Consider the following 12,629-nt stretch of genomic DNA (forward strand, 5'->3'; position numbering starts at 1 on the left):
TGTCCTCGCCTCCCCGCAGCACCGAGCGGCCAGGAGCTATAACCGCACGTCCAGCAGGTCACTCACTGTCCAGCCCACCAGGACCAGATGCCCGGTCATCTGCCGCAGTCCCATCCCCTGTCCCGCTCAGGATCCAGCGCGTCCGATCCCAGACGGCCTCGAGACGGCCTCCCAGGCCCGGAGGACCCCCGTCCCCCCGCCCCGCGGGCCGGCTCGGTCCCGGGAGCACACCACCGCGGCCCACCGCGGCCCACCGCTGCCTTCCCAAGCGAGCCGCGGCGCTCGTTTCCCGGATCCTTCCGCCAACAGGCGGCCGGACCTGCCGCCGAGCGCCGGGACGAGCGGCGCATTCTGGGGGGCGGTGCTGCATTCTGGGATCTGTAGTCCGCGGCCCGGACCTCGGCCCAAGAGGCCTCTCCGGTCCCTTAAGCCCCGAACGCCCGCGAGTCCAAGCGGCCCCGACGCCCCAGCCCGAGCTGCACCGGCCAGAGGACACGAAGCCCGTCAGCCTCCCGTGAGTCTCCGCCGGGGTAGTTCGCACACACCTCCCGGGGAAAGAAAAGTGCCGCACGGCGATGGCACGGTCTCGCGAGAGCCGAGCTCGGGAGCCACGCCCCCGAGGGTGCGATACTGGGAATGCGTTTGGACTTCCGCCGCTCGAGTGCGATTGGGCCGCTGTGTCACGTGGCCCGGCGGTTACCGCGGCGACCGGACGGGCGCGCGCCGGGCCTCGCCCACCTTCCGGGCTGTCAATGGGAGCCCCGAGCGCCCAGGATGCGGGCGCCCGCCAGGGAGCTGTTCCGAGACGCCGACTTCCCCGCCTCGGACTCCTCACTGTTTTCCAGCTTCTCCACGCCGCTGGCCCAGTTCCGGGAGGACATCACGTGGAGGAGGCCCCAGGTGCGGCCCCTGGCGCGGCTCTCGAGCCGAGGGCCGGGCCCCGGGCGCTGCCTCCCGCGCCGTGCGCGGCGGGAGGGGTGGCCGCGTCTGCCTCGTCTGTCCCAGAAACGGGGAGGGTGGTCCGTCGGGAGGGAGCCCCTCGTAGCTCCGTGCCAGGCCCGTCCCGGCTGTGCGGGAGGACCAGCGCCTGGCCCGCGCCTGTGAGAACTTGGTTCCGGAGGAGGCTCGGGGCCCGGCGACAGGGCCCACAAACCCAGCCCCGCTTCTGCCCCGACGGGCGCCTGACCGCACTTAGCTTCTGGCGTGCACGGCCCTCCTGGCCGCCAGCGGGCCTGCCCCGTTACTTGTGTTTGCTGGTATCTGCTACGCCTGTGGTCTTCTGGAAGGGCCAGACTGAGCCTACGAAGCAAAGTTGTTTAGGGCTTCGTGCACCTGCATTTTCAGATGTAAACGCTTTAAGGTGGCAGTTTGCGGGGATGCTCCGGCCCAGTGCTCTGTTGATAATCCTTAGAAACAGTGTATCTGCCCAGTAAGACTTCTCAGGTACGACCCTCCCCCGTCTGCACGGACACAGCCTGCATGGCCAGCAGCCCTCAAAGCCAGAGCAGCTTGGGTCTGGCGACTGAGGCATCTGGGCAACACGGAAAGTGCCCGTTTGGTGTGGAAGGACGGGAGGGCCAAAGCATGAAGAGCCTTACAGGCCATGCCAGTGGAATTCGGGTTAAAAATGGATTCTAGGCACCTTGGAAGGCCATTGGGGGTTTTAGCAGAGGAGCGATTTGAGTGGGTTTAGTTTGAAGAAGCTCACTTTTACTGCTGGCTGGGCGGTGGATTGACCCGGCAAGCAAGCAGGCGGCCATCTCAGTAGTGATGCTCCTGGTAGCATGGCCACCCCTAGGATGGCTTCAGAGTGGGTGGGTTTGAGAAGTACTTTGGAGGGGGATTAACAGGTTTTACTGACCAACCGGAAGTGGAGGGTGAGGATAAAGCCAAGCTCAGGAATGACTTCTAGACTTCGAGACTGAGCACCTGGGTGATGTGCTAGGCGACACGGGGAGGTGGGGGAGAGCTAGGGATGGAACTCTCGGGTTGGGTTTTGCTCTCTCAGGTGCAAACAGAGCTGTCAGAGGCAGGTGGGCATGAGAGCCGGGCACGCAGGAAGTTCTGGGCTAGAGGTTCCCTCTGGGAATGGGCACTGTCCCAGGGCTCAGGGCCCTGAAGAGTGTCTCAGGAGAAAGTGGGGCTGGAGAAGAAGAGAGGGCTTGGAACTGGGCCCTGAGGGACCCTCACACTTCCGAGGGTGTCCAAGCAGGTGCCCTGGCAGGTAGCCCCCAGAAGCAGCCGGCAGTGAGGGAAAAGGACAAGCGGGGACACGTGGAACCCTGGGAGCCAAGAGGGGACTGTGGGGAAGTGCAGGGGCTCAGCCACTGTTCTGATGCCTGCAGGTGCCAGGAAAGATGAGAACAGAGAGATGCCTGCTGGATTTGACCACACAGAGGTGACCGGCTCAGAGGCTAGAGGGGCCCGTGCTGAGGGAGGAGGAAGTAATGAGTAGCTGTCTCGAGAAGTCTGCCAGTGAAGGGAAGCCTCAAGGGGAGCTGATGCAGGGGGGGTGGTCTGTTAGAGAGGATGGGGTTCTCTCTCTCCGTCTTCTGCTGGTGGGATTCTGCCTGTAGGGGTGAAAGGGGGTGGGGTCATGGGAGGAACCCAGGCTCCGAAGACAAGAGGGGGTCAGGTCAGGTTGCTTCTGATGAAGCTTCTGGCAAGGTCATCAGCTCAGAGGGGCGCAGGCAAGAGGGGGGCAGTGTAGAAGTGTAGAGAAGAGGGAATAAAGTAGTCTGGGGAGTGGGCAATTAAGCCTTGGAGAGAAGGGTTTCGGTTTCCAGCAGTATGGAGGACGCATTTGCGATCTGCCAGTGTGGACTTAAGTGAAACCATTTTCTAGGGCAACAGTTAGCTGTTTGGAGAAGGGGGACGTGGGATCCATCCCGAGCTGGGGTTTTGCCACTTAACAAAAGTAGACAGAGAAGAGGACCCTAGAACCTAAGCCAGATGGGATGATGTGAAGCCAGGAGGGCTGACAGATGGAGGCCGCGGAGGCCAGCTGCTTCCCCTCCCCTCTTGGGCAATGCGGATGACCAGAAAAGCTCCTCCCCAGCGCCTGTCGCCTAGATCCCCTGTTCTTCGTTTTAAAGACTAGCCTTCAGACGAGGTGAACTCTTTATTTCAGGAGATCTGTGCCACACCCCGGCTGTTTGCAGATAACCCACGGGAAGGACAGGTGAAGCAAGGGCTGCTGGGAGACTGCTGGCTCCTGTGCGCCTGTGCTGCCCTGCAGAAGAGCCGGCGCCTCCTGGACCAGGTACCTGCGTCCGAGCGTGTTTCTCTTCTGCTCTGTCTTCCTGTCTGCTGCACACAGGAAGGAAGCGGGAGGCAAGGCAGCCGAACCTCCTGTTCTACGGGGCTCTGCTGAGGTCGCCCAGCATGGCTGGTGGAAAGGGAGGGCTCTGCTCACAGGCCCCAGGGGCTCCAAGGCACAGACACCGTGTCCCCCTCTCACCAGGGCTCCCCGGTGCTTTCTGCCCTGCTCTGCCCTCCGACACCCTTGGAGGGATGCACAGATGAGCAGGCCAGCCCAGAGTAGGAATGCCCGGGTTTGGAGTAAGTTTTCCTAGCTGGTTTTTGGTTGTTGTTTTTTGAACAAGCTTTGAATGTAAATTGGCAAAAGGTGATTAAAATGGTTTCCGAGGCTGGGCGGCTAGCACAGGTGTAGGAGGGCTGCTGAGAGTGCTCCCCCAGGAGCACCACAGCTCTTTGTTTGGCTCGTCGCTAGAATGTTACTGATTAATGCAGCAAGGCTGACAGTGGTGACCCATCCAGAGCTCCTCCTGGGTCCCCAGGCCTTGCTAAGCACACCACAGTTGCTGGCATTTGTTCTCCGGGCCTCTCTGGCTTTGACCCCGGTTCATAAGTGAGAGCGCGAAAACCACTGCTTTCGTGTTTGTAGCCGCTGAGGGGCAGAGCCAGGACCAGACAAGTGTGTCCGGGGCAAAGCCCACACCTGTGGGGTCACAGCACCAGAGCCAGCAGTGGACGGGCTGGCCCGGATCCCGAGGCACCAGCCTCCAGCCGGGGGGTTGCTGTGCCCACGGTGACCTGCCGTCTGCCACCGGCTGTGCTGAAAATTGGGTCACCCGTGCCTGTAAAAGTCACGTTTGTTTTGGATTCAGGTCGAGTGCTTGTTTGGGACAATAGGACATAATGGTTGGCTTTAAGCTTCTGGAGACACTCGGCTCCCTCAGTGTGGCCCCGAGATACGTACATTGAAAAGCCGGTTAGCTTTCCGTGGGATGATTAGGTTTCCTGCAAGCACTGCCGTCCGGGGAGGAGTAGGGGAGGGCCCTCCGCAGACCGGCAGGGTCCCCTGGAACGGCTCTCATGAAGGTGCTTGGAGGGCGCTGCGTGCGTTGCCTCTCACGGTCTCCTTTTGCCTTTCCCTGTGCACGGTAGGTCATTCCTCCAGGACAGCCGAGCTGGCTCGACCCAACGTACCGCGGCTCCTTTACCTGTCGAGTTTGGCGGTTTGGACGCTGGGTGGAGGTGACCATAGATGACCGTCTGCCTTGTCTTGCAGGGAGACTCTGCTTCTCCCGGTGCCAGAGAGAGGATGTGTTCTGGCTTCCCTTACTGGAGAAGGTCTACGCCAAGTACGCGTGCCGGAGGCTGGAGGGTCGGGGTGGGCAGGGAGCCACAGCGGCCTGAGTCCGCCCCCGGGAAGCACGCCCCCGCTCTCCCTGGGCTGCAGTGTCCTCCTCCGTTCCAGGGACCTGACAGCCAGGCCGGCGTGGGGACTGACTTGTCCAGAGACAGAAACTCTGAGACTCGGCCTGTGGTTTGCCCCATCCCCGGCCCGCTCCCCCTTTCTCCGCACTCATCTCGAAGTCGGGCATGAAGGCATCGCCTCCAGAGGGAGAGGGTGTGCGTTTCCCTCCCCTGGAAATGGTGGGAGGTGGGAGGCCACCCAGGTCGCAATGCTTGTTTAGCCTGGTCCTGCCTGAGACCACGACCCTCACCCGGGGTCTGAATCGAAGAAGCCTCCTCTTAGGATGCACATATCAGCTTGCCCAAAGAGGCTGCACCAATAGGCCTTAGCCCTAAGGGAGCGAGGAAGGCCTGCAGTGATATTGGTGCGAGTGAGTCCCTCCATCCCCTGGCCAGTGTGGGGTTTGATCTCGAGAGGCAAGGAGCGGGTGTTCACAGGCTTGCGCCCCGCACCGCCTCGTGCCGATGTCTGCCCTGGAGGCGGCAGGGCATTGCTGGGCCGCTGTGCGTTACAGCCTTTGAGGGTCAGGTGATGCCTGGACTTGATGAGAATGAGGCAGGGGTAAAGAGAAGCAATTGAAGTGGTGGGCGAGGCGATCTGGGGGTGTTGGGTGTGGGGATGGAAGGGGCAGGGTACCCGGGCCAGAGGCTCACTGGCTGCGGTTGTCTCCCTAGGGTCTATGGGTCCTATGAGCACCTGTGGGCCGGGCAGGTGGCGGATGCCCTGGTGGACCTCACTGGTGGCCTGGCGGAAAGGTGGAGCTTGAAGGACTTGGCGAGGACCGGCGGCCGACAGGACAGGCCTGGCGGCTCAGAGCACAGGACTTGTCGGCAGCTACTCAGCCTCAAGGACCGGTGCCTGATAAGCTGCTCGGTGCTCAGTCCCAGAGCAGGTGAGACGCAAGCGGGGGGGGGGCTGGGGGGGGGGGCAGCGCGAGAGGCCCGCACACACGTGCGTCTTCTTCTTGCGGCCCCGTCAGGGCCGAGTGGAAAGCAAGACGTTTGTCCTTGAAAGCTGGTGTCTGGTGTGTGACTGTCCCTGCCACCCGTCCTTCTCTGGAGGGAGGTGTCCCTTGCTCCCCGACTCACCGCTAGAGTGAGGCCGGAGCCCTGCGGGCGGCCGCCGTGTGGAGGCTTCGTAGGAGATGGGTGGCGGCAGCATCTGGGGCCGGCTGGTGACCTGGCGGAGTCAGCACTGAGGCTTCCGCCTTGGCGGTCCTCGCACTCGTCAGAGAAAGCTCGTTGAAAGGAAGACAACACGCAATCAGAGCTCCTTTGAGTTTTTCGCGGACTTTAGTAGGTCTTTCCCACCAACACGTGTGTGTTTTGCATTTTGCACCATATGTCATCTTCTCAGGTGCCGTGTAAACTGTCAGCGCCAGTTCCGTTCGCAGATCTGCTGTGGTTTTCTTACTCTTTCCCTTAACGTCAGACCTTTAAGGTCTTTTCGGTCTCTCGCGTTATGGACGGCATTACTGAACGTGTTCGTATTTGAGAGCGTCCAGGATGAACTTCACTGTGAAAATCATAACGACCCCAGGATAGGGACATTGAAATAAATGGACACGTGTGGACAATTCAGTTGCCCGGCCTGTGCGTGAGGGCTGGGTCTGCCCCCACGTGCGGGAAACGAGGGAAGCCCGCGGAAGCCTGTGCGTGACACAGCGTTAGAACCTTCCCTGAGTCTTGGCATCAGCTGCCCCCAGGGTGGGTGGGGTCAGTTCTTGGTGCTCCAGGCTTTGCAGAAGCCCCTAGGCAAAGAGGGGGCTGCGGGAGGTCATCGGGATCCCCCTGGAGCGTCTCAGGGCTGAGGACTGAGGCAGACCCCGAGAGTGGAGGCTATAATGCCGTTGTAAATAAAGCTTTTCAGGACATTCCTGGGGTTTCTTCTCCTTTCTGGACCGCCACCCCCCTTCCCGGGTTGGAGTTCCTTCACTCTTCGGCCCCTCCTTTTGCATGTCTGTTTGTCCCAAGGGCTCTGGGCAAATGGGGTGGTTTCCTCTCTGGAGCCTCCGGTCCCCCCGCCCCACACCACGTGTTTCCTCCAGCAGTACCTGCTGTGAGATGCCGCCTGAGTCAGCCTCGCCGGGAGGTCACAGACCTGCCGCTGACAGTGCTGGTGGCAGCACCAGGGGCCCTGCGCCCCTTGTCGTTCGGCCGGCCGGCCATCCTCTCTCGTCCGCCCAGGCAAGGACCGAGCCACCGAGAAGGGAATGAGCTGCCGGGCCTGTGGCCGCAGAGCCAGAGTCCAGACCCGGGTCCTTCGCCGTGGCCCTGCCGTGGCGAAGGCCGCTCCTAAGCTTGCTTGTCCACAGGGTCGGGAAAGGAGCCCCACTGGTCCGTGGGGATCTGGGTGCTGGTGTGGCCGCAGCAGGGTGGGCTGGAGCAGCCCGCGGGGAAGGAGACAGACCCGTGGGTCTGCTCGGCTTGGGGACTCCCTGCCCACATCCCAGCTGTGTCTCTCCCAGGTGCCAGGGAGTTGGGGGAGTTTCATGCCTTCATTGTGTCGGATCTGCGAGAGCTCCGGGGGCGGACTGGCCAGGCCATCCTGCTGCTGCGCATTCAGAACCCCTGGGGCCGGCGGTGCTGGCAGGGGCCCTGGAGAGAGGGGTGAGTATGGGCGAGGCCAGAACTAGACTGCCGTCAGGCAGGCCGGGAGGGTGGGGCCCCGAGTGGCAACTCAGAGCTGTGTGTGTCACAACCGTGTGTGTCCCGGGCTCTGGTGCCGTGGCTCGTGGCAGACGGTTCGTAGCTGGTCAGGACGGTGCGTGGTTGGTCTCCAGCAAGGCCCTCCTGGCACCACCTCTGGTCCCCTGAGTCCTGTGCTCGGCCCCAGACAACCTTAGGAGGCCGGTGTCGTGCATGGTGCCGGGACCAAGGCAACCCTAGACCCTGGGATCCCGTCTCGAGGGTGCCCACGGAATGGTAGGTGCCCCATCGGGCTGCGGGTGACAGGGACATGTGAGTGCTCAGCTTTCTGACCTTCACTGGTGCTGGGAACCTGGATTGAATGAGGGTGCTGGACCCACTCCCCGTGGCCGGCCGTGGCCGGTCAGCAGATCCGACGCTTGCCCCCGAGCCCAGGCTGGTGGCAGCTCCACCCGAGTCGATCAAGCACATCTCTCGTTCACCTGCTCGAGGACACCGTTCTGGGGAGATGTGTCTAGAGACGGGGGCCCTCGGGGAAGGACAGAGGTGACTGCCTGCGGAAGGGCCAGCGTGGAGCCACCCGAGCTGGCAGGGCACAGGGCTCCTCGGTCAGTGTCGTCCGCTCTCGGATGAGAGGCCCCTCTGAAGTGCAGTGTCTTCCAGGGGCGAAGGGTGGAGCCGGGTGGACCCGGCGGATGAGGCTACACTGCTGTCCCAGCTGCAGGAAGGGGAGTTCTGGGTGGAAGAGGAGGAGTTCCTCCAGGAGTTTGATGAGGTCACCGTGGGCTTCCCGATCACGGAGGCTGGCCACCTACAGAGCCTCTACTCAGGTAAGGGGAGGCCCGCACGCTGGGGGAAGCCCGTACCCTGGGGGAGGCCCGCACGCTCACCCTGGGGGAGGCCTGGTGGGGTGGGGGGTGGGGGGGGGCGGCAAGCCGCATGGGCTCTGCCTTCGGAAGTCAGGGCTGAGCGGAGCCCGCGTCCCTCTGGGGGCCCCTGGGCACCAGCCTGGCTACAGGCCCCAATCTACTTCCTTCAGTGCAGAGAGATGGTTCCACTTCCTCCCGTCCCTGGCAGCTCGAGGCGCTGGGAGACACGGGGCTCCCCCCTATAGGGTGCCGTGGCTAGTGTTGGTGAGAGTGGCAGGAAAGGCGGCGTGGGAGCCCTTTCCTGGAGCTGATGCTTGGTTCTCCGTCTAGAAAAGGAGCTGTGCCACACTCAGGAGCTACCCGGGGCCTGGGTCAAGGGGCAGTCTGCAGGAGGCTGTCGGAACAACAGCGGCTTTCCCAGCAACCCCAAATTCTGGCTGCGGGTCTCGGAACCAAGCGAGGTGTATGTTACCGTCCTGCAGAGACCCAGGGTGCGCACAGCAAACTGGGCAGGCCGGGCTCGGGCACCGTTGAGGGACGACCGTGCCTCATGGACCCCGGCCAGCCTCCTGGGCAAGGACTACCAGGCCGTGGGCCTGCATATCTGGAAGGTAATTCTACCTTGGTCCCGGCTCCCTGCTCAGGGCCTAGGGGCGCTAGGACGAGAGTGACACCGGTGACCGCCAGGAGCCTTAGGTGTCCCCCGCCTACCCCAGGGTCATACACCAGCTGGCGCTCCCACAGTCCCGGCCCCGCCTAACCCAGCCGGCATCCGTCAGACAAAGGGAAACGAAAAGCAGCCGGTGGCGGAACCGGCCGGAGGGACCAGGGCACAGCCCTGTCTCGATCCCCTCTGCTCTCCTCAGAGCGGGAGAGCTTGGAGGCTCACATCTGGGACAGAGCCACTGACCCCTGGGGCCGAGTGAGAGCCCTGGGCTGGTGGGCGCTTTGAGCCGTCCCCTGCCGTGCTGGGGCGGGGCCCACAGGTCCGGGCGGTTTCTTCGTGCTGGGTGAAGGCGGCAGGCCGGTCTCGGGACGTTGGCACACGGGCCCCCTCTCTGCAGGTGGAGAAGCGGCGGGTCAGCCTGCCCAGGGTCCTGTCCACGCCCCCCGTGGCTGGCACTGTGTGCCACGCCTACGACCGGGAGGTCCACCTCCGCTGTGAACTCGGCCCCGGCTACTACCTGGCCGTCCCCAGCACCTTCCTGAAGGACGTGCCGGGGCAGTTTCTGCTCCGGGTCTTTTCCAGTGGGAGAGTCTCCCTCAGGTGAGAGGGGCAAGTGGGGTCTCCAGGCCGCGCTCCCTCGAGGGCCTCAGCGGAGGAAGGGGGAGCGGCCCGGGCAGCTTCCTGGCAGTCCGTGTGCGTCTGCGGCCCATGACAGCCGGGTCCTCCTGTGTGTCTCCCCCGGGCAGTGCCATCAAGCCGGCGACCGCGAGCCCTGCCTCTGGGGAGGCCCTGCCCGCAGGGGAGTGGGAGACCGTGCAGCTGCGGGGCTCTTGGCGAATCGGCCAGACGGCGGGGGGCAGCAGGAACTTCGCCTCCTACCCCACCAACCCTTGCTTCCCCCTCTCGGTCCCCGAGGGCACAGGGCCCCGCTGCATCCGAATCACTCTGCGCCAACACTGCCGTGACAGCGAGTGCCACCCCATCGGCTTCCACGTCTTCCAGGTAAGCCCTTCCTGTCCCTGGGGGTAGGCGGGCACAGGGCGGCCCTCGGGGGGGCTGGTCCACACAGGCGGCCAGGCCGGACAGAGAGGCCCGGACGTGGTCACGTGGGCACAGCCAGGCTGGCTGGTCCCGTACAAGATCCGTTTCTGGGTTTCGTGAAGTCTGTAATTCACTGGGGTCATAGATCAGCTTAGAACCCTGGCTCAGAACAAGCGTCACGAGGTCAGGTCTGCTCCCTAGAACCGTGCCTCCCGCCCAGGAGACCCGACGGCGTGCCCCAGGAAAGGCGGTCCACCAGGAGCCGCCCCGAAGCCATGACGCAGTTCATGGCACAGGTTCGCGGGGAAGAACAGGAAAGGGAGCCCACCCGCCCACAGAGCCGGCGTGAGGGCCTGGCAGACAGATGCCCCCGATCGCAGTTGCTCAGGTGATTCTCAGACCAGAGAGCTGTCCCCCCGCGGGAGGAGAGGAGGCCGTGTTGAGGCCGGAGTAGGGCCAGCACGTCACAAACGCCACCCCACACCTCCCTCCACCTCAGTCTGCCCGCCCTGTGTTGTAACGCAGCCGGGACAAGCCCAGCAGACCTGTAGTTGGAGGAAGGGGGACAAGTGCGGTGCCGGAGGTCAGGGGTCGTAAGCCCAGACTCCACGGGGATGAAGTGGCTCCCAGCTCTCATTTGTGCCCCTCCTGGGGGCCCCGCTTCATGCTGGGTGCCGAGGAGGGCATGGGCCAGGAGGGCAGCCTGGAGCCATGCCCTGGGCGCCGTCGTGGGGTGGGCACACAGAGCCCGGGGTGCAGATGATGTGAAGGAAGGGTGGGAATTTCTCTGGTTGAGAAGCTCTGTACCCTTGGGAGGACACTGTGCTCCCCAAGAGCTCAGGGCTCATTCTGGAGCTTCGCTGCCCCCGGGCTGCCAGCCGGGGCACCCAGGAGCTTCGATACAAGTGCCAGTGCCAGGAGCCGGTCAGACGACCCTCAGGACAGAGGCCTGGGCAGTGGTGGTCGTGGCGGTCCCCCACGCCTGATGGGGCCGCCCGCCTGACAAGGGCGGTGGGGCCTCGGTGAGGGTGAGCCCAGCTCCTCCAGCTTGGTGGCCCTTCCTCCCTGGAAAAGGGAGTGTGACGTGGGAGACGTCACCGTGAGATCCGGGCAGACTGCACCGGGCGCCTCCCCACCCTGGACACCCCGGCCTCGGAAAGGGAGTGCGGTCCCGAGACTGGGAAGGACTTGGTGGCCGTGGCAGCCCGGCGGACAGCCCCGCCCCCCGACCCCGTCTGAGCCCACGCCTCCGCCAGGTTCCGGTGGATGGCGGGAGCCAGGGCGCGTCCCGCCTGCTGCTCCAGGACCCTCTGCTAAGCTGTGTGCCACACTGCTACGCCCAGGAAGTGAGCCGGCTCTGCCACCTGTCGGCGGGGACCTACAGGATTGTGCCCTCCACCTACCTGCCGGACACAGAAGGGGCCTTCACGGTGACCATCGCCACCAGAATAGACAGGTGGGGCTCCGGGGCTGGGGGTGGCCCTCGGTGTCTTAGTATTCACCTGCCTGTTCTCTCCCGCCTGCCCTGCTTGCCCCAGCGCTTGTCTGTCCCCGCAGAGCAGCAGCGGGCAGGGCGTGAGCCTTGGGACCCCTCCTTGCCTGGGAGTCTGGCGGGGAGCGTGGCTGCTCTCGCGCTGGGGGCCAGGAGGCCGACCGTGTCTTGTCTCCCGCAGGCGCTCCATTCACAGCCAGGAAAGGCTGGGGCAGCTTCTCCAGGAGGTACGTGTGGGGCCTAGGGCAGAGGGCCACCCCATTACTCTGCCTTGGGCCGCCTGGCGCCCTGGGGTCTGAATTACGCCAGCTTCCTCCCAGAGGCCAGGCCGCAGGCCAGGCTGTGCCCGGGGACGCCGGCACACCGCTGTGTGAACATGGGGGCCACCAGGCAGAGCCCCTCAGCCACCGAGAGCCCGGGGCTGCAGTCCCAGCCCCTGGCGGTGCTGCTCGGAGGAGGGCGGCCCTGCCCAGACCTCGCCGTCTCTCGTCCTGCAGGCCTCCTTCGTGGCAGTTATGAAAACCTAACTGGGTGACCCCCGTGTCGGCTCCGGTGACTGGGGGGTGAGAGGCCCCCTCCGACGGTGCCACCAGCCTCCATGCTGTGGCTCACAGCCCCGAGTCGGACGGCTGCACGTGCCCGCGGGTCCTGCAGGGAGGTGGCCGTGGGGCGAAGCAGGTGCCTCGGAAAAGCAAAAACCGCTGCATCGGGCGTCCTTGTCCCATGGCGCTGAGGCCGGAGAGCCTCCCAGAGACCCTCGGCGGCATCTGTCCCCGGCTCCGGAGAGAGGCCTCACAGGGGACAAGAGCGTGTCAGGACAAATCTTGTTTAGAACTAGTTATTACGGCAGACGTTTTTAGGAAGAAACTTTATGAATAAACGTGAGTACTGAGCGGTTTGCAGAGCCTCGTCTCGGGGAGCCGCAGGCCGAGTCCGCTCTCCCTGAGGAGCAGGGGAAGGCCCAGGCCCTGCGCTCCCTCGGGGCCCTGCTGGCCTGGGAGGCGGGCAGGCTGCTTGAGGACGCGGTGGGTGGTGGGAGCCTGGAGGGTCGTGGAGGGGCCGTGGGCGCCCACCCCGTGACGGGAGCAGGAGGGAGCAGCCCAGGGCAGCACCTTGGTGCCGGCCACGTCGTCCGCCCTGTCCCTGCTGGGCCTTACCCCGCCTGGGCGTCCGGAGGGACTCTCGGCCT

The 12,629-nt window shown here is 64.3% G+C and overlaps 1 protein-coding gene across 2 annotated transcripts; it reads left to right on the forward strand.

The window, feature by feature from the left end:
* Positions 1-536: 536 nt before the first annotated feature.
* Positions 537-12,332, forward strand: CAPN10 (calpain 10). 2 transcript variants are annotated; one of them, XM_019838984.3, is made up of 13 exons: positions 537-900; positions 2,346-2,398; positions 3,131-3,262; positions 4,411-4,607; positions 5,398-5,615; positions 7,191-7,332; positions 8,035-8,201; positions 8,571-8,851; positions 9,305-9,507; positions 9,654-9,909; positions 11,205-11,404; positions 11,622-11,667; positions 11,938-12,332. In XM_019838984.3, the coding sequence occupies exons 1-13, from the start codon at positions 576-578 to the stop codon at positions 11,965-11,967; spliced, it is 2,250 nt and encodes a 749-aa protein (XP_019694543.2). In that variant the 5' UTR covers positions 537-575; the 3' UTR covers positions 11,968-12,332. The 2 variants fall into 2 exon arrangements, with proteins under 2 accessions (XP_019694543.2, XP_003991354.3); XM_003991305.5 differs by lacking the exon at positions 2,346-2,398 and having other exon boundaries at positions 622-900.
* Positions 12,333-12,629: the final 297 nt, after the last annotated feature.

Source organism: Felis catus, chromosome C1 (assembly GCF_018350175.1).
Source record: "Felis catus isolate Fca126 chromosome C1, F.catus_Fca126_mat1.0, whole genome shotgun sequence".
In the NCBI taxonomy this organism is placed as follows: domain Eukaryota; kingdom Metazoa; phylum Chordata; class Mammalia; order Carnivora; family Felidae; genus Felis; species Felis catus.

Excerpts from the sequence above, each read along its gene's own strand:
- CAPN10 (XM_019838984.3), top strand. The coding sequence starts at position 576 with ATGGCACGGTCTCGCGAGAGCCGAGCTCGGGAGCCACGCCCCCGAGGG. Across the intron at positions 5,616-7,190 it reads GGTGCTCAGTCCCAGAGCAG|GTGCCAGGGAGTTGGGGGAG; the intron begins GTGAGACGCAAG and ends TGTCTCTCCCAG. Across the intron at positions 7,333-8,034 it reads CAGGGGCCCTGGAGAGAGGG|GGGCGAAGGGTGGAGCCGGG; the intron begins GTGAGTATGGGC and ends AGTGTCTTCCAG.